This window comes from Molossus molossus, unplaced genomic scaffold, assembly GCF_014108415.1.
Source record: "Molossus molossus isolate mMolMol1 unplaced genomic scaffold, mMolMol1.p scaffold_m16_p_3, whole genome shotgun sequence".
In the NCBI taxonomy this organism is placed as follows: Eukaryota; Metazoa; Chordata; class Mammalia; order Chiroptera; family Molossidae; genus Molossus; species Molossus molossus.
Window position 1 is genome coordinate 110,857,874 of NW_023425366.1, and position 24,048 is coordinate 110,881,921.

General features: G+C 45.8%; 1 protein-coding gene across 21 annotated transcripts in view; it reads right to left on the reverse strand.

The window, feature by feature from the left end:
• The window catches only part of SNX29 (sorting nexin 29), a 526,970-nt gene that overhangs the window by 496,792 nt on the left and 6,130 nt on the right, over positions 1–24,048 (reverse strand). For all 21 annotated transcript variants that reach the window (XR_004961818.1, XR_004961819.1, XM_036280935.1 and 18 more), the window contains exons 3-4: positions 5,763–5,827; positions 3,194–3,246 (exon numbers count right to left, since the gene is read on the reverse strand). Coding sequence is in view for 19 of the 21 variants with exons in the window: in XM_036280935.1 (XP_036136828.1) it covers positions 3,194–3,246; positions 5,763–5,827 (118 nt within the window). In the remaining 2 variants the exon portion in view is untranslated. The remainder of the gene's footprint in view (positions 1–3,193; positions 3,247–5,762; positions 5,828–24,048) is intronic.

Consider the following 24,048-nt stretch of genomic DNA (forward strand, 5'->3'; position numbering starts at 1 on the left):
AAGGTCACAATATCCTTAACTGGAATAGATTTCTTTACCAAAGAGCCCTGGCAGATACACCAGTGTACCATCCTTTCCACGGTTCCTACTGATGTCCGTCTGACCAGCTGAACTCTCTAGCTGCAATCACAAGCCAACACCTCACAGCCCTGCCTAAAACTTTCCCCAAGACAGTAAATGTAAAATGCATTCAAAGATAACACTTGGCCTCTTATGAAAAATCTCTTCGTTATCCCTTACTCTTAGTGGACACAAGGGCTTAGATTCCTGGAGGAGAATGATGTGGGAAGAGACATATACAAGAAGTTCCGAATGGGACTGAGAACTATGCCCAGAGTCACATGAAAAGAAATCCTCCATCTTCCATTGTTCCTTTGAGAGCAAAACAAGAACAGTAACAGGCTCACTAATTCACTTCCACCCTTCCAGCTATTTGCAGTCTACTACCTGCGTGGGTAGGTGCCACAAGTTAGGTAACAAGTGTCCCAGCCAGCCTTCCCTCCCCAAGGGACAAGGACCTGCTTATATGGAGTGAAACTAGCACTTCTACCTGTCTGGCACTTTTACACACAGTATGTGACTGAATCCTCACAGCTGGCTGGTAGATACCAGTTTGGATTTCCCCCTATCACCAAGCAATACTCCAACACCAGCTGGGCGTCCTATAGTTCAACTCTGACACTATCTGCCTGGAGACAGTGTCAGATCCCAACGTCAGGTCAACGTCTCAATCCTACAAGACTGTACCAGCCCCTGACTTCAGGCGACAAACACAACTCCAGGTTGTCACCTGTATTTCTGACTGACCAGCTATATATCTCAGAGGTTCCCATGAGCCCCTCTCTGGGTTTGATTAATTTGCTAGAGTGGCTCACAGAACTCAGAGAAATATGTTCTTTACTAGATCACCAGTTTATTTAAACAGCTTATACCTCAGGAACAGCCAGATAGCAGAAACAGGTAGCGTGTGTGTGGGAAGGGCATGGAGCTGCATGCTCTCGCAGGGAGGGCCTCTCCCGGCTCCTCCGAGTGCTCACCCACCCAGAAGCTCTCTGAACCCTCTCCTTTTGGGTTTTTATGGAGGCTTCGTTGCATAGGCAAAATTGATTGAATCACTGGCCATTAGCAACTGAACTCCATCTCAGGTCCCTCTGCCCAGAGGTGGGGGTGTGGGACTGAGGTTCCAACCCTCTAACCACAGGTTCTCCTGGAAACAGCCTCTAACTTTGGTGCTTTCCAAAAGTCGTTATGTTGACATAACAAAAGACACCTTTCTGGATATCAACACTGAAAATTCCAGGGGTTTTAGGAGCTCAGTGCCAGAAATGGGGACAAAGGACAAGTGTGTATCTTTCTTATTAATCACAGTATCACAGTAGACCTAATTCCTGGGCTTAGCGGGTAAGGCAAGTGACACAGCTCGAAGGAGGAAGAGCCAGGTCTCAAAGCTGGGCCTTGAGGGCCCATGCACACTCATGCCAGCCTGCACAGGGCACATCGACAGCCCCCTGGAAGAACTGAGGCAATAAATCCGTCTGATGATCTAATGCCCCAAATGTATACTGAAAACCTAATGTGTGACAAGCATAAAATGTTTGTGCAAAATGCTGAGAAGTGAAAAAATGGAGAAGCTGCCCTCTGCCCTGAAAGCTGACAAGCCTCTAGTGGCTCAGTTATTTAAACACTTGACTATGGTACGATGCAATGTACGCACTCAACCGGACCGCGAATCTTCACTGAGCACCTTCTAGATGCTTCTAGGGACTGGGAGTATGTCAGTGAACAAGACAGCATAACATTACCCCCCACAGAGCTGACATTTTGGTATGGGACACAGAAATAAACTAAATAGAAAAGCACAATGTACACTGCTAGCAGTTGGCGATAAGTATTGTGAAAAAAACAAAGCCAAAAGAGGCGGAAGAGTAAGGGAGGGGGTAGCACGTTAACTCTCCCCCGGTTTCAGTCCCCAGGGCTCTGTTCGAACGTAGCACTACAGGCTGCGCTCATGGTGGCCAAGTGTCCCAGAACAAGGTTGGGAAAGGACAGAGAAGGGAAGTGCTCCGCTGGGTGGGCAGGGTAAGAGGGTGCGGGACTTGGAAAGTCTCCAGGATGGGATGAGTGCTGAGCAAGGGAGCTCCCTTCCCTTTCCTTCCCTTCCCTTCTTTGGCAGGAGCGTGACTCCTGGCTCTCCACCACGCAGGGCAGGCATCGGCTCCAACGACTTCTCAACACTTTTCCAGAGAAGGCCTGCGTGTCTCTCCTCTGCCAAAACCGTTGTGTCGCCTCCCAGTCAACGCTATAGGCGTATGCCAGCCCTTCCTGGGTCATGAGGTCAATGGCAAGTCTTAGGATTATTTTTTATTTAATCCTCATCCAAGGATATTTTTTTCCATTTATCTTCAGATAGAGTGGGGGAAGGAAGAGAGAGAGAGAAACATCGATGTGAGAGAGCCACATCTACTGGTTGCCTCACACATGACCCTGACCAGGGCCAGGGATCAAACTGCAACCAAAGTCTGTTCCCTTGACCAGAATCGAACCCACGAGTCTTTGGTCTGTGGGCCAACGCTCTAACCGCTGAGCCAAACTGGCCAGGGCAGGATTTTTTTTTTAGTTATAAAAGGAACACACAATCACAGTATAAAATATGAAAAATATCAGGAAATATAAAGATTTCCAATAATCTTAACTCCAACATTACCTCTGTTCACATTCTGGTACATTCTTTGCCAGAGTTGCTGAACATAACTAGTATCACTCTGCACCCATATAATTTTGTATCCTGCTCTTGTTATTTTTACTTAATATATGATTTTTCATTCTACACATACATTTTCTGCTTCTAAAAAATGCTGCACAGACATCGATTTAGTGGCTATATAACTTTCCACTCCACTGATGCACTACACTTTATTAACCATTTCCCAATTGCCAAGCATTTAGATTTCCGAGTTTTCAGCATTATAAATTTCCCTGACAATAACTTTACACAGCAGGTATTCCAAGGAATTCCCTCAGAACAGGCTCCTAAAGGAGAGTACGGGACGCTGGGAACTCTTCAGAGCAGCCACTGCACAGACGGGCCACTGACCACCCAGACTCAATCACCGCACCACGTGGCTGCGGAGCTGTGGTCTCTAATCACCTTTCTGCTTTACACAGTAAATGGTTCTAGAAGCGACATATTTACCTGCTGTCGGAATCCGAGGCGATTTCCTTTCTCCCTCCAAAGCGGATCTGGCACTGCACAGAAAAAGAAGCCACTGAGATCAATTGTTGGGATGGGACACTCAACTGTCACGAAAGAGCCCACACAGGCCTCAGGGTCGGCCAGGGGCACAGGGCCAGAGACTCTGGGTGCCGAAGAAGACCATCACCCTGCCCTGGGTGTCAGCCCAGGATGTGAGATGGACACCCCAGCCTTCCAACTGCCACTTAAAGGAAGCCCTTATCTCCTCCCCCTTGTACAGAAGTGAGCCTGTGGGAAACAATGCTAGGAGGAAAACAAGCACACAGCTTCTGCACATTATCTAGGAAAGCTCCGTGTGTCAGCAGCTGGCTATGTAACACAGGGCTCTTATCAGGCAATAATTAAAACTTCCACAAATCTGCAACGATGGGTCCCTTCTGACAGGGCCCATGGCTGTTATGACTGGCTAGAAAATAATGACAGTATAAATCACACTTCAGCCCTGGCCTGGGGGCTCAGTTGGCTGGAGCGTCGTCCTTTACACCAAAAGGCTACAGATTTGCTACCCGGTCAGGGCACATATCTAGGTTTCAGGTTCAATCCCCGGTCAGAGCGCCTATGGGAGGCAACCCATCAATGTTTCTCTCTCACACTGATGTGTGTCTCTGTTTCTTCCTTCCTCTCTCTACAATCAATAAAAATATACCCTCAAGTGAGAATTTTTTTAAAAATCATGCTTCAAACAAGTCAGCTGGTTATGCTGAATGACAATTTACCCAGGGTGGGTACCAACAAAAGCAAACTATTCTTGCCCTGGCTGGTGTGGTTCAGCGATTAGAGCATCAGACTGCACCGAAGGGTCTCGGGTTCAATTCCCAGTCAAGGGCACGTACCTGGGTTATAGGTTAGATTCCCAAACCCAGTCAAGGAGCATGCAGGAGGCAACCAATCGATGTCTCTCCCTCTATCCCTCCTTCCTTCCCTTCTACTCTTTCTGAGAAAAAAAAAAAATCAATTAAAAAAAAAGCAAACTGTTCTCCTTTTTTTTAATTGTGGTAAAATACACAAAACATAAAATTACCAGTGAAACTATTTCTAGTTATACAATTCAATTAACAATATTGTGCAACCATCACCAAAATCCACTATTCTCCTTTAAAGGTGCAGAATTTCTGCTGTGGGTAGCAGACTTACAAGATTCCTGAACTGCACACTCAAAATTGGTGTATTTTATTGTATGTGAATTATACTTCAATAAAGTTGATTTATAAAAGGCATATATATATCACTTTTACCCCCTACCTCAAAAAATAATAATAATAATAATAATAATAATAATGACAGATCTGGGTATAAGCTCCAATTTATTTCTGTTTAACTGCTACACTTAAAGTGGTTCCACATGCCTCATCTTCTTGTCATATTTTCCATTTCTGGGGCAAAGAAAGAAGAAAAGAATAATGTGTGCTCCATATTTCCAGTGGACCAGGAGGTGGCCAGGCCTTGACCTACTTTAACAAATGCAACTCTCTCAACAGCCTGTGGAGATCAGTGAACAGACTACAGAGGAGAAGGATGCCCAGAGAGGCTAAATGAGTTGCCCAAGTACACACAGCTGGGAAGAAGTGAAACTGGCCTTAGATCCCAGCTACACCTGAGCCTGTGTTGTTTGCATCATATCAGGGCTCCTCGAGGCTTGGGCAGATGCTAAATTCTCTGAGCTCACCTAACACAGTCAACACCTAACTCACACCTTTATTAAAGTGTTTATCTCCTGTCTTCCTATTTTGTGATTACATGGATATAATTGTCAGTTGCCCCTTTCAAAATGTGAGCTACCTATAAATCCCGGGGCTGGATCCTAGCTCTGCTACTTATTAACTATGACACCGTAAGCAAGTTACTGAACCTTTCTGAGCTTCCGTTTCTTTAGCCATAAAATGGAAATAACTGTAGAAACTACCTCACAGGGCAGTTGGAAGGATTACATGCAAAACACTTAGCAGAGAGCCTAGCACACAGTGAATGTGCAATAAATGATGCATGCATGGTACACGCAGACAAGCAAAGTTATGCCAGCTCAAGTCACAGCTCACTTCCCACCCAGCCAAAAGCCAAACACCAAAACAGCATCAACCACTCAGAGCACAGCCCACCTGGAGGGTCCATACCATCAATCCTGGGCATGATTCATTCCTCCTTGTCTCTATTTTTATGCTCACAGGATCCTAACCCCAACCACCACCTGAGCACCCGTAAGAGTTGCCCTGAAACACAACTGCTTGGAAATGAGACTTTGAAACCCATAGCAATGCCCTTCTCAAAGGGACATCACTGAAGGATGGGGTCCTCTGGAGGGCTTTAGAAAGTCAGGACACAGGAACACCTCTGTCCCTACCTCTGATTGCCTTCCCTGCTCTATCATCTTCCGGGGAAAAGTACTGGCCTCACTGTTCCCAGATACAACGTGGGAGTAAGTCCGTCTATATAGCACAACCGAGATGACTTCTACATTAATTATCTGATCCTACTACTTGATCTCAAGGTCCAACATAAGCTTTCCTCTTACCTGTTTCACTGCATCCAGCAGTCGCTCCAGCAGAAATTGTCTTTTCATGTCATTGTTCTGTGATCCTGAAATGCAACAAGGTTTCATTAGTTCTATCAAGAATTTCTGACATATACCATATAGCTGCCTCCAACCAGTGTCAGCCTTCTGTTTAATAAAATCAGTAACAAGGTCAGCACCAATAATCTGCATTATTACAATGAAGTTTGACAATTTCCCTGTCACTGAAACATAGGAAAGCAGCTAAACTATGGTCCCCAAATTTGAAGAATGTGTTGGCAACAGTCTAACGCAGGGTTACTCAACCCTGGCGCTACTGACATTTGGGCCAGATGGTGCGGGCTACCCTGTGAATTGTAGGATGTCCAGCAACATTCCTGGCCTCTACCCACTAGATACCATCAGCGCAAGCGCTCATGTGCACACATGTGACACACCCTACTTGTGGCAATAAAAATGTCTCTAATGTCCTCTAGGGAAAAAATTGCCCCTGGCTGAGAACCAATGATCTAAATTAAAATACAGGTTTCCTACCATGCAGGCCTGCCCATTGCCTCCCCTCACCGTCTTCTCCAACATCCTTTTCCCACGCCCCTGCAACACAGGCTGGAAAACATCGTTACTCCTTCTCTAAGCCTCTCTTATAAGGCTGACCTTAAGAAGTTCTAGCTAATGAGATGCAAGCAGAAGTACACAAGGAAGGTTCTAGGAAAATTATGCCATCATGATAAAAGAACAGATGTTAATGGCTTCCTTCCTTCTTCCCTCTTTCATGCCTTAATCATAAACACACTGGGTGGAGCGGAGCAGCATCTTGCTACCATGAAGCAAAAAGCCTGGAGGGAAGGCCAAGAGGATTACAAAGACACCAGTCCTGATGTCATTTTGCTGCTGAACCAATACTACAAATCTACTACCTCTGATACACAAATAACTCCATTTGTTCAAAACACTGTACACTGGTCCGTGGCTTACAGCCAAAAGCTTCTTCAACTGATACACGATGGCATATACTGAACTTCCACTTAAAGGGGGTCTGGGCAAGGACATTTCAAAGTACCCGGCAGAACACTGTATAGCTACATCTGATACTCCACAAGAGGTCCAGTAACTCCAACCAACAAAGACATGGCTACATGTCATGACGCACCATACAGAACAGAGCACAGTTGTTTCAAAGGAGATTCGGAGTGAGGGTTTCAAGAGCAGATGTTCCACGCTACAGGTCTTGAACTGCCACCACACTGCTTCTTTGCTGGGCAACTCAACATGGGCTTCACCAGGGAGCACAGCAGGGCACCACCTCAGAGAAGGTCAGCAATTCATCCAAGTCATGCCAGGGCCAAGTAATTCATCCAAGTCATGCCAAGGCCACCAGGTTGATAACAACTGTGACCTTGTATTGAGCATTTCCTGCACACCAGGCACTCAACTGAGTACTACTCTGCATGCAGTATGTCTTATAGTTTTCACACCTACCCTGCAAGCCAGGTATTAGGATCCCCATACCACAGATGGGAAGACTGAAGCTCAGAGAGGACAAATAACTGTGTGCATTGACTCATTCAGTATCTATTTAACTTCACATGTATGCTAGGCAATATTCTAAGGGCCAGGGACACAGGAGATAAATGCTGTGACAGAGCCATCTTCTCATGGAGCAAACATTCTATTAGAAAGAAACAAACAGAACCTAAGTAAACAAATAAATGAGATGATGTTAGAGGTCCATACCAGGGAGAAAAACCAAATGGGCTGATGAGACAGGGAGAAAGGAAGGCCCCTCTGCCCAGGTGACATTGAGCCCTTTATAAAGAGAAGGAGCGGCCATGGAAAGATATGGCCAACCAGGCAGAGCAAAGAGCCAAGTAGAGCCCAGGAGGCAGGAACACACCTGGCTTCTGGTCTTCCAGGTCCAAAAGGAAGTCTGCTGTGACTTGAACAAAAAAAGGGAAGTAAAGATCAGACACAAGGACAGGGACAAGTCATAAAGGATCTCATGGCCCATGAAAAAGGGCTTAGTTTTGTTATAAATTGAATACTAACTGGTGGAACTGTGGCCTTGACCCAAGACCATCCCTTCAAACGCCTGAGTTAGAACTACCTCCACACAGGCTCTTCCCTCACTCCAGGCCTGGAGATAAAACCAGAGGGTGGCCACTCCGCAAACACACAGTACACCGCTGACTGCCCGAATGTTGCCACTGTTAGTTCACCGGAAGAGGGTTTGAGAAAGGACAGCCTACACATCGTGCCCACCAGTCAAGAGGCCACCTTGAAGTATCACTCATGATGAAGACCCCGCCCATCCAAGGTCCTCTAACATCTCTCTTGACACCTGTGTCTATCCACAAACCCTGCTCCTCGTTGAGCAGAAGGCTGATCCTGTTCTCCTCCAGCACCAGAACACAGAAGCCAGGTTTCCTTTCTCCCTTTTCCCAAGAACTGCACCACAGCTCTACTGGCCCTCGTGCAGTGCTGGCTGGAAACCTGACAAGGTTTCCCTCACCCCCGAAATGTCTTTGCTGGGGTTTTTTTATCCTCACCTGAGGATATTTTGCCATTTATCTTTAGACAGATTAGGAGGGAGGGAGAGAGAAGAGAAAGAAAGAGAGAGAGAGAGTAACATCGATGCAAGAGGGACTCATTGACTGGTTGCCTCCAGCGCGACCCTGACCAGGGCCGCGACCCTGACCAGGGCCACGACACTGACCAAGGCTGGGAAGAGACACAATGGATTATGTGCCCTTGGCCAGATCGAATCCAGGTCTCACTGGTCCGTGGGCCTTCGCTATAACCACTGAGCCAAACCAGCCAGGGCGTCTTTGCTGTTTTTTCTGATCATATATGTAATTCATGTAACAGAATTACCACATGACTCAGCAATTCCACTTCTGGGTCTATATCCAAAAGAACTGAAGGGTCTCAAAGAGAAAGTTTACACCCATGCTCACAGGAGCTAAAACATGAAAGCAGTGCAAATGTCCATAAATGAGTGAATGAATGGTTAAGCAAATGTGGTATATCATACAGTGGAATAGTATTCATTCTTAGGAAGGAAACTGCAATATGCTACCACATGGATGAACCCTGAGGACATTATGCTAAGTGAACTAAGCCAGTCACAAAAAGAGAAATACTGTAGATTCCACTCCCATGAGGTACTTAGAGTAGCTAAATTCATAGAGGAAAGTATAATGGTGTTTGCCAAGGGCTGGGGGGAGGAAGGAATGGGGATTGCTTAATAGGGATAGAGTTTCAGTTTTGAACACAATAAGAGTTATGGAGATGGATGGTGGTGATGGTTGCCCCAACCTTGTGAATATATTTAACACCAATGAACTATGTACTTACAAATGATTAAGACGACAAATCTTATGTTATGTGTATTTACCACAACATAAAAAGTAATTCATGTAAAAAATACAATAATAGCCCTGGCCGGTTTGGCTCAGCAGTTAGAGCATCGGCAGAGAGACCCGGGTTTGGTTCCCACTAAGGGTACGGTACCTCGGTTGCAGTTTGTCCCCACCCCAGTTGGGGTCGTGTGGGTGGCGGCCAGTCAATGTGTCTCTCTGACATGGATGCTTCTCTCTCTCTCTCTCCCTCCCTCTCTCCTCCCGCTCTATCTGAAGATAAATGCAAAAGTGTCCTTGGGTGAGGATAAAAAAATTTTTAAAAATACAATAATAGCCCAGCTGGTGTGGCTCAGTGGTTGAGCATCAACCCATGCACCAAGAGGTCACCAATTTGATTCCTGGTCAGGACACATGCCCAGGTTGTAGGCCCAATCCCCAGTAAGGGGCATGCAGGAGGCAGCCAATCAGTGTCCTCTGTCATTGACGTTTCTCTCTCTCTCCCCCTCTCACTTCCGCTCTCTCTAAAATCAATAAAAAAATAATAACAATAGCCCTGGCCGGTTTGGCTCAGCGGTTAGAGCGTCGGCCTGCGGTCCTGAGAGACCCGGGTTCGGTTCCCGCTAAGGGCGCGTACCTCGGTTGCACTTTGTCCCCGGCCCTGGTCGGTCGTGTGGGTGGCAGCCACTCGATATGTTCCTTTCACATCGATGTTTCTCTCTCTCTCTCTGTTCCTCTCTCTCCCTCCCACTCTATCTGAACAAAAAATGGAAAAATGTCCTCGGGTGAGGATAAAAAAAAAATAATAATAATAATAATAATAACAATAATAACAAATTAGAAAAAAAATGCACAAAGAAAATAAAAATCTCCATTATCTCACTACTGATCACTTTCAGTGCAGTCATTCTCAAGCCTCCATGTGCACACGAATCCCCTGGGGTGTTGCTAAAAGGCAGGTTCTGATTTAGCAGGTCTGGGGTGGGGCCTGGGAGTCCGCATTTCTCACAAACCCCCAGGTGATGCTGATGCTGCTGGGTCCTGACCTACATCTGAACAGCAAGGACATAGCAGCTGCCCTTACTGATGTGACAGTGATCCTAGATCTCCTCTACGGACGGCGTCTTGCCACCACCGCTCTTCCCGGTGAGATGTCAGCAGCCCCCTCTGCTTCACCTTACAATGCTCTCTGGTGGTAGGAAGAAAGGCCCGTTCTCTATGGAGAAACAACCTGAGGTTGTGCAGGCCTCAGCTCACCACGCCCCCTGGCTGCCATCTCTCTACAGAAGCAATGCCCTTCAGTGAGACAACCCTGTCCTCAGCCAGGGCACCTGCGGCCATCTTGGCCCTGAATGAGGATTAAGAGAAGGAGTCTCACTGGGTGGAGGGAGCACAGGCGGCCTTGGGAGCACTCGACTGCAGGGGGCGCCCGAGGGGCCCGTGGCCAAGAAGAGTGGAAGGAGCACTAGCGGGAAGTCACAAGGCATCATGAGTCCTCACCAAGGCCAGGCTGCTTGCTGGCCATGTGACAGGACAGTCATTTCCCTTCCCGGAGCACTGGTTTCTGCACGAGCCCCTGACCTGGCTCTGCAGTCTGCCAACATGGGGCCTCTGTGGAAACAGGCAGGCAGAGCTACACCGCACCCCTGCCAAGGCCAAGAAGAATCCTCCAGTCTTGAACCTATCCCCACCTGCTGAGCCTCAAGTGTGGACTAAGCCCTTGAGTGACTGACATTTCATCCTTGTGTCCTTGACAGAGAAGGAAAGGTGGCTCCCTTCACCAAGGCTCAGAGAGGAAAAGACCTTCCCCCACCCCAGGCCAGTCCCATGGGAAGTGCTCCAGGAGGGATCCAATCTCAGGTTCCCTGGCTCCTGGCTCAGCCATCTCTAAATCTTGCTCAGTCTCAGCCCCTATAACAAACCCGTAGTTACAGCCTCATTGCCGGTTCAGGAACGATTCTTCTGTGAAAGCCCAGCTTTCCTGCTTCCTTCCTTCTCCAAATACAGCCTCAGTCAACACTATCAACCAGATAAGCCAGACCAGGCTTCTTTTTAATTTGTGAGATCACCATCAAAATGCAAATAAAATATGTAAAGCCACCCCAGAAAACACCACCAGGTGTCCACAAACCTGTCAGGAAATGCAGTGATCCCTAGGGCTCTAAGTCAGAAATCACATGTGCGTGTAGGAACCACTCACCTGGTTCAAGTGCATCCCTGTTATCTACAGTGTCCCTAGGACTCTACATTAATTTTTACCACAGACCTCAAAGAGTGAAGAATGGGACAGCCCAGGTTCGAATCCTGCACACCAGCTATGTGACCATAGACAAGTTACTTAAACTCTGCAGCTCCGAGGTCTGTTAAAGGACTGAATGCTTATTGGGCACCTCCAACAGGGCCAAGTATATACCAAGCACCTTATACACGCTAGCTATGATTATTGCTGTTGTTGGTGTAAGACTCCTGACTCTAACAATTACTTTCAACTGGCTACCTTCTCTCCAAAGCTCAGGGAAAGCAATTAAAAGTAGGTCTCTGCATTCGCTGTACTGGGGGATAAAAAGGTGTAAAGGGTCCATGGCATCTGGGGAGGGGAAAACGAGCAAGATGAAGCAGGCACCCTATGCATAGTCCTTCTCTAATCCTTGCAACAACCCTGGAGGTCAAGGTAAGCATGGTTCCCCACCCACAGAGAAGTTAGGTCACTTGATCAAGGCCACACACACACACTTCAATAGTGGAATTTCCTGCAATGGCAGAAGTTAAGTCATACCAGGCATTTCTGTGGTCTAAGACTAATGTTGGCGATGCACTAGGAGGTATAAGGGAGAAAAGAAAAAGAAGGCAACCTTCTCTGGGTGCCCACTGCATGCCAGGAATTCTTCCCAAGGTCAGGCAGCAAAGCAAAGCTACTTTGGAGGTTGAGACCCTGGTCTGCCTGCCTCTTAGGTCAGTGTTCCTTGCACATGCCACACTGCCATCCTGTTGGGAGCCAGGGGAAACTTAATGAAAAGGGGGGACCTGAGCTGTGTTTTAAAAGCTGGGAAGGACCAGAATAAGTAAACCCATACAGACAGAACACACCTCCTTTCGGGGTGAAGACAATGTTTTGGAACTATAGAGGTGGAACTTGTATGACATTGTGAATATACTAAGTGCCACTGAATTTTTCACTTTTAAATGACCAATTATTTTTATAACTTTTAAATGTATCATGTATGCAGCTGTAAGAAAGAAAGATCTCTTATCCTTTGAAACGACATGGAAGGACCTGGAAAGTATTATCCTAAGTGAAACAAGCCAAGCAGAAAAAGACAAATACCACATGATCTCACTTATTTGTGGAATATAATGAACATAACAGTCTGAGGAATAGGGTAGACCCAGAGACGTGGAAGTAGGGCACAGACTGACAACCCTTGGAAGAGGGAGTGGTGGGAGGAGGGAGGAGATAAACCACAGAACTTATATGCATGTACACATAACCAATGGACATGGACAACAAAGCCGGAGACGGGGTGGGGGGAATGGGGAGGAGGGTGTCAATGGGGTAAAAAAAGGAGAAACATCTGTAACAAAAATAAAATTAAAAATAAAAAAATAGCCCTGGCCAGTTTGGCTCAGCGGTTAGAGCGTTGGCCCGCGGTCCTGAGAGACCCGGGTTCAGTTCCCACTAAGGACACGTACCTCGGTTGCAGTTTGTCCCTGGCCCTGGTTGGGTCGTGCGGGTGGCAACTACTCGACGTGTCCCTTTCACGTCGATGTTTCTCTCTCTCTCTCTCTCCCTCCCACTCTATCTGAACAAAACATGGAAAAAATGTCCTTGGGTGAGGAAAAAAAAAATAAATGAAAATTTAAAAAAATAAAAAAAGATGATGAGCAGAGAGCCCAGTCAAGGTCAAGGGATAAGCATCCAGGCAGAGCAAACACCACTGGAGGGACCCTTAGATGGGAGTGAATTAGATGTTTGAGGGATCAAAGGCAGCCCGTTAGTGACCCAGGGTGCTAGGAGAGGGTTACAGGATGCCAGCAGAGGAAAATAAATAAATAAATAAATAAATAAATAAATAAATAAATAATAAAATGTAATAATTATTCATTGTTTAAATTGTATTAAAACCATAAATAGTTATGCTATGTGAATGTCACCTCAATAAAAAAACATGCTTAGCAGTGGCCAGTTTGGCTCAGCAGTTAGAGCATCAGCCCGCAGACCGAAAGGTCTCAGGTTCAATTCCCAGTCAAGGGCACATACTTGGGTTGCAGGTTTGATCCCTGGTTGGGGTCATGAAGAAGGCAGCCAATGGATGTCTCTCTGTCACATCGATGTCTCTCTCTGTCTCTCTCTCAAACCTCCCTCCTTCCTTCCCACTCTATCTAAAAAAAAAAAAAAAAATCAAAGGAAAAACATCCTCTGGTGAGGATTAACAACAACAACAAATATATGTATGTGTTTTATGGGAAAGGCTGCAACAGATAGATATCGGCCCAGAACACCTACCAAGCCAAAGGAGCAACTACAGGGTTCTCCAAAGGATGGGTGGGACAACTCCAGAGAGTACCCGGCCCCCACACTGAACCACAGAGGAGAAAAGCCACCACACTCACTTCTCTTTTATATTTCCTATTCTACTGAGGGGACAGTCTGACACTAGCGGGTCCTCCGAGCAGGTCCTCCGAGCAGGTCCTCCGCTCCTGCCTCGGTCAGGCTGCTAACAGGAAACAACAGGCACACTCAAATAAGGACAGCTCAAGGAGGCTACGTATAAGGGGCTCTACTGAAGAATGGGTATAGATAAGAAATTCTCAATCAGGGTGATGTCACTTCCCACCCCCAAGGGTAGTCGGCAACATCTGGAGACATTATTGACACAACTGGAGGGTGCTACTGGCATTAAGTGGGTGAAGGCCAGGGATGCTGCTCAACATCCTACAGTGCACAGGAGAGCCCCACAACAGAGAATTATCCAGCCTAAAATGTCAAGAGTGTCACAATTAGGAACTTCTGTTCTAAAGTAGTTTTGATTATCCCAGTTCACAGATGATGAGACGGAGGCTCCAAGAGGCTAAATAACTTAAACCTACACTGTGCTCTGAATCCCATCTCTCCTCACCTGCTCAAGGACATACTCCGGCAACTGTCCCTCTTTTTCCCACACTGTCAACACTTTTTTACTCATCTCTGAAATTCCTACACATACAAGGATATTGTAATCTCTTCCCCAGATTTCACATTAGCCATGCCTGTTCCCACACACCTTCCAGCTGCAAGCCCAGTTCTCTGCTGCCCTGTCCAGCGCAGCTCCTCCCTCTGAGAGCCACCCCTGCCACATCACTTTCCCAGCTCTGGCCCCAGGCCCTTGTGCTCCCATCTCCTTCACCCTGCACTGAATTGTCTATGCAGTGGCCATAAGATCTGGAAGCACAGATGAGTACTCAGTAGACTCACTGATATTACAGAACAAACACATGATACACTCAATGATACTATGTGATTCTTTCAATGCACCCTGCAAAGTTGCAGTTCACAAGCCCTGCTTGTGGTGCACTATCTCAGACGATTTGTTTCTAGTTTTCACTGAATAAACCTCCACCTTTAATGTACCACAGAACAGCAAACTTCTCCTGCAAAGAGCCAGGTAGTAAATACTTTTAAGTTTGTGGTTCATACAGTCACTGTCACAACCACTCAGCTCTGCTTCTGTATCTCTTTTTTTAATTATTTTTATTTACTTTTGTTACAGATGTTTCTTCTTTTTCCCCCATTGACACCCTCCTCCCCATACCCCCCCCGCCCCCAGCTTTGCTGTCCATGTCCATTGGTTACATATATATGTATATAAGTTCTGTGGTTTATCTCCCCCTGCCCCCACCTCAGCCCCCGTCATGTCCTCTGAGGTTTGTCAGTCTGTACCCTACTTCCACGTCTCTGGGTCTATGTTGTTCATCAGTTTGTTTTGTTCATTATATTCCACAAATAAGTGAGATCATGTGGTATTTGTCTTTCTCTGCTTGGCTTGTTTCACTTAGGATAATATTCTCCAGGTCCCTCCATATCATCTCAAAGGATAAGAGATCTTTCTTTCTTACAGCTGCATAGTATTCCATTGTGTATATGTACCACAGCTGTTTTATCCACTCATCTATTGATGGACACTTGGGCTGTTTCCAGATCTTAGCTATTGTAAATAGTGCTGCTATGAACATGGGGGTATGTATATTCTTTTTGATTGGTGTTTCAGGCTTCTTAGGGTATATTACTAGAAGTGGGATCACTGGGTCAAATGGCAGTTCAATTTTTAACTTTTTGAGTTAACACCATATTGTTTTCCATAGTGGCTGCACCAGTCTGCATTCCCACCAGCAGTGTACTAGAGTCCCCTTTTCTCCACACCCTGGCCAGAACTTGTTGTTTGATCTGCTTCTGCATCTCAAAGGCAGCCATAGACAATACATTAATGAATCAGCATAGCTGTTTACAAAAACAGGCCTTGGGCTAGATTTACCCCACAGCCCAGCTTGTGGACCACTGCTGTAGCAGAATTAATGCGGGGGTGGGGGGTGACGTAAAACAATAGTGTCTACCTTTCCAGACTTAACAGCCACCCTAGAGTAAGACAATTACACATTGGGTATCCCCAGCAGGTAATAGATCAGGTCACATCTTAATCATGTTCCCATCTTCCCTCACCCTATAGCCAACACCCTACATCAGAGCTTTGCAGGGGACAGGTACATCACATCACCTTTGCCACTGGCAAAATATATACTCAATCACATGTGTAGGCATCTAGGGTGCTTGACACTCTTGACCCAATGGAGAGTTTAGTGCTGTTGTTTAATTTCCACCACTGTTTTAAATAGAGAGATGGAAAGAACATAGAAGGGATGGAGGCCGGAACAGAAAGGGTTGTCCAACACAGGCCAGAGGCATGCAGACACCAAGATCAAACCCCTCCAATCCCACAGGGTCAGGCAGAGAATGAGTGATGTGGTAGGGATGGCAGAGGAGAGAGGGAGGGGGAGACTGCAGGAGCGAGACAGATGCCCCCCCCGCCACACTTTTTAAAGATTTTATTTATTTTATCCTCACCTGGGGACATTTTTTCATTTTTTGTTCAGACAGAGTAGGAGGGAGAAAGAGAGAGACATCAACGTAAAAGGGACACAACCTGGTTGGTTGCCACCCACACGACCAACCAGGGCCAGGGACAAACTGCAACCGAGGTACGTGCCCTTAGCGGGAACCGAACCTGGGTCTCTCTGGACCGCAGGCCAACGCTCTAGCCGCTGAGCCAAACCAGCCAGGGCCAGATGCCCCTTTAGAGAGTGCAGCAGCTACTCAGCTCTAGAGGACAGCACCTCACAGCAACACCAACCAGTACAGCACTGTTCCAACTCCCAGTTTTTCTAAGAAAGCCAGAAATTTCTATTTTCATGTCAATTAGTCGGCACCTAATTATACTCTTCTTAGAGAAGTGTTTCAGCCAACTCTGCATGAACCAAACATAATACACCTAGAGGCCAGATCTGCTACCAATTTTTTATTCTGAGATACACATTAAACCTTTACATTCACCTGTAAGCTAGGTACTGGCAACCCCGTCATAACGAATAAAGAAACTGAGGCTTGGAGACACTGATCACTTGCCCAATGAACAACTCGCAGGTGGTAGACCCGATATTTACCCCAAAGCCCATGCCTTCCAACCTCCACAAGACCAAGTAACCTTGGGGAGCTCAACTTCAGACAGAAAAAGGGCTCCCTCTGCAAAGGGCCACCAAAGACAAACCAACCTCCCGATGGCTGGCTCAAATGTCACCTTCGCTGAGAATCCTTCCTGCCAAGAATCCTCCATGGGCACAATAAACTGCTCTCTGAATGGTGCTTCCACCACACTCCAGCCACACCACACCCCTGGTCCAATCCCTACAGCAGAAAGGATTATGGAGACTCTTAAGCCTGCCCCTTATGCCAACCCTGGGTAGTGAGCCTTTTCGGGGATGGAAACAAGCCTTAACGCACCCCTGCTCATAGAAATCAGCAATTGTTGAATCAAGACGTCAAGGGGAGTCCCATGGCCCCCCAAGTAGCTGCTTTAAACAGAGAGAACCTGGCCCTGGCCAGTTTGCTCAGTGGTTAGAGCGTTGGCCTGCGGTCCAGAGAGACCCAGGTTCGGTTTCCGCTAAGGGCACGTACCTCGGTTGCAGTTTGTCCCCGACCCTGGATGGGTCGTGTGGGTGGCAACCACTCGATGTGTCCCTTTCACGTCGATGTTTCTCTCTCTCTCTCTCTCCCACTCTATCTGAACAGAAAATGGAAAAATGTCCTCAGGTGAGGATAAAAGAAAACAGAGAGGACCCAGACCAGCCAGGCCATGGCCGCAGCCGCACATGTGTGATGCGCTGAGAGAAGCAGCAGTCTTGTCTGCTCAGTACTAGCATGTGAGCTGATAAAATGAACAAGTGGTTCGTCCCCAGAGTCAGGGTGCTGGGACCCAGCATTGTAGAGTAAAATGGCACAGCTGGGCCAGACAAAAGGACACACTGTCCACCACCACACAATAGAAAGGAGGAGACAGATGGGCTCGGGCCATCCAAGTGGACGTGTGATGTCTAAAGCTGAGTCAACAGCAAATTTATAAATGGGCAAAGAATTTACTCCAGGGCAGATATCTACAAACATTCCCTGTAAAGAGCAAACAGTAAATATTTTAGGGTTCCCAAGCCACTAGGTCTCTGGCATAGCACTTAATTCTGCCATCGTGGTGTGAAAGCAGGCACAGACAAGAGGAAAAGGCTGCACGTCACTGTGTTCCAGCAAAGCTCTATTTACAAATAGGCGGCCGGCCTAGTTTGTCAATCTCTGTTGGAGAAAAAAACACTAAAATGGCAGTGTGCAAACACTTGGAAAAGAATGTGTATCTTCCCCCGTGACTAGAGAAATACAAATCATATTCTTACTAAATTAACCACCACATGTTACCATCATATAACTACTACCTTGGCCAAGAAACGTTCAAAACAAAATTCTGCAATGCTGGTCCAGCTATTGGGGGATAGGTACTCACCACCAGTAACAACGTTCTGATGCAGTGAGTTCCTGAGAAACAGTGTGGTGGAGCATACCAAAAGCTACAAAACTCTCTGGATGCACTGGAAGCTAAGCTGAGGGGGAGGAATGAGGGAAATGAGAAAAAGAACAACTGTTTCATCAGTCCCTCTGTCCTCCAGGTACTGGGTACGGCACTATCTGTCCATCACTCACTTTCATTTCCATTTTCTGACCAGGGAACTAAGAGTGAGAGAGGTGCCCACGTTCCGCCATAGGGAGTGAAACCCAGGACTGCCGGAGTCCGGGTTTTTCCCACTACAGCGCGACGGTGGCCTAAACATAGCATCACGGGTGCACAGATTTTTCCGGTAGTGTTTAAAAAGGGGGGCAGCAAACTACAGTCCCTAACCAAATCCAGCTGCTACCTGTTGCTCTAAATAAAGTTTTATTGGAACACAGCCATGTCCTTCCATTTACACATTGCCTGTGCTGTTTTTATCCTACAGCAACAGGGGTGCGTAGTTGAGACACAGACCAGATGGCCTGCAAAGCAGAAAATTCTTACTATCGGGCCCTTTGCAGAAAACATTTGCCAATTCTGTCTTAGAAAATCATAAATGGAATTTACTTTCTTTTCCTACAATGAGAGAAAGATTAAGTAACTGGGGTACATCAATTCTATGGAATGTTATGCAGCCATTTCTAATCATTCTGAAGATTAGGAACATGGATAAATGCAATAATCCATGGGTGGGCAAAGTAGGTTTACAATTGTGAGTACGCCAAACACAGAGTTTATTTTTGTATTGTTATTTATTCTGGTACTATATATTTTTCCATACAAACAACTGTAAACCTACTTTGCTCACCCTTGTATACGTGATTCAAATGTAGGCTCAATGCAATTATGCCACTTAATGCATATACTTTGAACAAATACAGAAGTGGAATACCTAAAAATCTAAATATTTAATGTGTAAGGCAGGCTTATTTAGATGTATATTCTGTTTCCACAATAGTCTTTAATGTCATTTTGGGTCTTTGCTTTTTTTTAAGATGGGGAGGAAAGAGCAGGTTCCAAGACATGCAGACGCAGGCAAGGAGAAATGAGATGGGAGTAGGCAAGGTTCCCTGGAGGGACCTGGGGAACACAGGCCAGCCGGGTGCTGCTGGACAGAGGAAGTACTAAGCCAAGGCTCTGGGGGGCTCCTGGACGCGCAAGCAGATATCAGGGCCAGGGTACGGGTCCTCAGTCCCCCTGGAGGTTTCAAACTGCTTCACCCACATCAAACGTGCTCTTCTCACAGCCTTTCCTACCTCGGTAAAAAGCAGTTTTTACCCCTTCGAGCTGCTCAGGAACAAAAAATTTAAAAAAAAAACAGAAATCACTCTCCCCTCCCGGGTCTGCTCAGATATGACCTCCCTGTGAGGACCACTCTGATTACTCCATTCAAAATTACTACAGCTCTCCCCTCGATTCATCCTCTATCCAGACCACAAGTCACATGCACCCTTGGGCCCTGGACTGGGCATGAGATCCAGACCTAGCCAACCAGCCACAGTGATAGGTTCCAGGACGACCACATGGCCAGTCAGCCTGCCGTGTATCAGCCTCTCAGGACTTTTGCTGGAGCCACTGGGAAAGAGGCCCGCTCTTTGCTTGGGTGTTGCCACTTTGTAGGATGTGACCTAAGAGCTGTTGGTAGCCAACCTGCCTCAATGGAGGACAGGTTGCCTGAGGACAAAGACAACAGAGAAGAAAGTAGAATTGTGGCCTGGCTGGTGTGGCTGGCTCAGTGGTTGAGCGTCGACCCATGCACCAAGAGGTTGCCGGTTCGATTCCTGGTCACAGCACATGCTCAGATTGTGGGCCCAATCCCCAGTGGGGGGCATGCAGGAGGCAGCCAACTGATGTTCTCTTGCATTGATGTTTGTCTCTCTCTCCTTCTCCCTTCCTCTCTCTCTAAAATCAATAAAGAAAATAATTTGGAAAAAGAAAAAAAGTAGAATTGTGGACAGAAAGGTTGTCCTGATGACTCTAAGCACCTAAATCCAGCTGAGCCTGAAGCCAGCCCTATCCCTAGACTTTTCCATTACAAGACACTGTTTATTTCTTTAATCCTCACCCAAAGATATGTTTTTATTTATTTTAGAGAGAGAGGAGGGGTGGGGCGAGAGAAACTTCGATCAGTTGCCCCCTATACACATCCCGATCAGGGATGGAACCCACCACCTTTTGGTGTACGGGATGATGCTCCAACCAACTGAGTCACCTAGCTAGGGCCATTACAAGACATTTTAAATTCCCATTGTGCTGAAATAAGCTTCTGCCGCATGCAACTGAAAAGTCCTGGCTGCCCTGGCCGGTTTGGCTCAGCGGTTAGAGCGTCGGCCTGCGGTCCGGAGAGACCCGGGTTCGGTTCCCGCTAAGGGCGCGTACTTCGGTTGCAGTTTGTCCCCGGCCCTGGTTGGTCGTGCGGGTGGCAGCCACTCGATGTGTCCCTTCACGTCGATGTTTCTCTCTCTCTCTCCTTCCTCTCTCTCCCTCCCACTCTATCTGTACAAAAAATGGAAAATATCCTCGGGTGAGGATAAAAAAAAAAAAAAGAAAAGTCCTGGCTAACACACCCATTACTCCAAGAAAACATTTTTCGGTAGTTCATTCAATTCGCTTCAACAATCACTAATAGCATAGCCCTTTGCTAAGGGACAGAACTTGCACCCACTGTCATCCAACACTCGTCTGCTGAACGCTGAACCTGAAATTTCTGGATTTCTAGTCTGGCCCAGCTGCCACTAGAGCCTTCACTCTTAAGGGTAGCATTTTAAACTACTACAACCACTTTGAAAAAAAGAGCAATTAAAAACAATCAACACCCCCTGGCCAGTTTGCTCAGTGGTTAGAGCATCGGCCCGCAGACCAGACAGAGAGTTCCAGTTTCGGTTCCCGCTAAGGGCACGTACCTCAGTTGCAGTTTGTCCCTGGCCCCGGTTGGGGTCACATGGGTGGCAGCCACTTGATGTGTCTCTCTCATGTCGATGTTTCTTCCTCTCTCTTCCCCTCTCTCTCCCTCCCACTCTATCTGAAGATAAATGCCAAAATGTCCTCGGGTGAGGATAAAAAAAAAGAATGATCGACACTTATATTAATGCTGCTTCAGGAAAATCACCTCAAAGACAAAATCTGAAGGAAGAAAAATGATCTTAAACAAAAAATGTTCACCACATCATTATTTATCATAGGAATAAAAATGAGTGGTGGGGAGTAAGCTAAATTTCCACAAGTAGAGTTTAACAATTATGCTACATGCAAGATGATGGATTAATGATAGATTATGAAGCTCATAAAAGAGAACAATATGAAGACCATGTAGCAATGTGTTGAAGTTTTATCTAGAAGTGTTAAGGACAAAAGCAAAATGCAAATTTATATAACAGTGACATTACTTCAGCCTATATAGGTGTTTTGCAACCTTTTTTTAAATTACTTTCCCCCTTAGGGTCCTTCTCAGACTTTTTTTTCTTAATCACGCCCTTCATGAAATTTTAATACCCCGGATATATTTCACGTCTGTTTATGTACTGCTTGCACACCTGTGACTTATACATAACAGGAAACTGTTCACGCCCCTGGGGTGACGGCGTCCCCTGGAGAACACAGAGCATGTGTACAGACAAGATAGTGGCAGGCAGATGGAAGGCGCTTTATCTGGAACTACGTTCACATTGCCAGAATTTACAGAAGCCCATAAAATCTTAAATTTTAGTTCCATGTTGTAAGAGCTCTAAGAACTTGACTTCCTGTTTGTTACCCAGGCACAGTCATGCAACAAGAAGCAGGAGAATCGATGGCAATAGGATGGAGTCTATTGCCACTTGCTTGCATAGGAGACAACCAAGTATTTGCTGGCACTTACTTCTTACAAACTGCCATTATGGACCAACCCAGTGACTTCACTGGAAACAAACGAAAACGTTGATTCCATCACTTTTTCTGCTTTGAATGAAAACCACAAATATTCCTTTTTCCATTCCTTTTTCACTCATTTCAGCTTATTCTTTATTCCAAATACAAGCCATTGCTGGAGATGACCCAGTCAATGCCAAAGAAAAAAACACGACCTTCAACATTCCAGAAAACAAGAAAAAGCTGCCAGATGTACATAAACATCAGGCAAGGTCAGCAGTGAAGTACCCTCTAAGCCCAAACTTTGGTGTATCGAGCCCTTAGAGCTTGTCTGTTCCACAAATTATCTGACTTCTCTGGGTCTGGCTTTCCCCACCCTTGAAATGGGGTTTTCAGTGTCTTTCTAACTTAAGAATTCTTTACAGAATAATTACTGATTGAAAAGAGCATCAAGGGCTTCAAAGATAGTCTCACAAAAGACAATGCTTGAGAATCATGCCTTTCTGGCCCTATAAGTTTACTTTCCCAATAATAGCAAAAGTATTATTTGAAAATCAGAATTCCGTAGCTAGTACAGGCTGGTAATCAAGTATTCTTACCTACTATTTTTTACAGAAAAACAAATAAATAATGACCACTATCACCATGACAATGTGCTTACTTCTACATACATATATGAATCCAAAAACACTATTATGTGCATGTATTGGTGTGTATAAAGATATATATTTTAGATGTAATTCTGCACTCTGCATTTTTTTTTTTAGAGAATGTTAATGTTAAGATATAGCCACAGTGATGTGTACAAATCCATTTTTTCTTCCTCTTAACCTCTTTGAAGTTTTCCATCATGTGAACATACCACATATATTTATCCACTCCCCTATTAACGGTCATCTTGTTTGTTTTCTGGCCTCATGATACCCATTTATCTCGTATACACATTTCCTAGAGCCACTCCACTTCCTGGTTATTTGCACTTAGTGTATTTGGCCTTGACCTATAACTCCACTCAAAGGTCTCAAACTCAAAGTACAGCAGATTCTAATTGCCAATTTGTAGGATATACAAGAGACTGAGAAACACATCAAACCACACTGAAAGGATGCAATCAGCAAAATCCTGCAAAGAAACCTTACAGAATAAAATGCTTCCTTCAACAAAAATTGCAAGGTGGGAAAAAAAAGAGGGATGAAAGGGGAGCTTATAGTTAAAAAAAAAAAAAGACTTTGTGCTTCAAAGGATACCTATCATCAGGAAAGGTAAAAAAACAACCCACAAGAGGGTAGAATGTTTATAAACAACATATCTGAAAAGAGACCCGGATCCAAATTATATAAAATTCTTATAGCTCGCCCTGGCCGGTTTGGCTCAGCGGTTAGAGCGTCGACCTGAGGTCCGGAGAGACCCGGGTTCGGTTCCCGCTAAGGGCACGTACTTCGGTTGCAGTTTGTCCCCGGCCCTGGTTGGTCGTGCGGGTGGCAACCACTCGATGTGTCCCTTCACATCGATGTTTCTCTCTCTCTCTCTGTTCCTCTCTCTCCCTCCCACTCTACCTGAACAAAAAAATGGGAAAATGTCCTCGGGTGAGGATATTAAAAAAAAAAAAAAAAAAAAAAATTCTTATAGCTCAACAGAAAGAAAAACAACCTATTAAAAAAATAGACAAAGACTCTGAACAAACATTTCTCCAAAGATATACAAGTGGCCAATAAGCCCAGGAAAAGATGTTCAACATCATTAGTCATTAAGGAAATGCAAATTAGAAAAAAAAAAAAAAAGGAAATGCAAATCAAAACCACAAAGAGACACCACTTCACAATCACTAGAATGGCTATTATCAAAAAGACTATGCAGCCCTGGCAGGTTTAGCTCAGCTGGTAGAGCGTCGTTCCTGCTAAGGGCATGTACCTTGGTTGCAGTTTGCCCCGGCCCAGGTTGGGTTGTGCGGGTGGCAGCCACTCG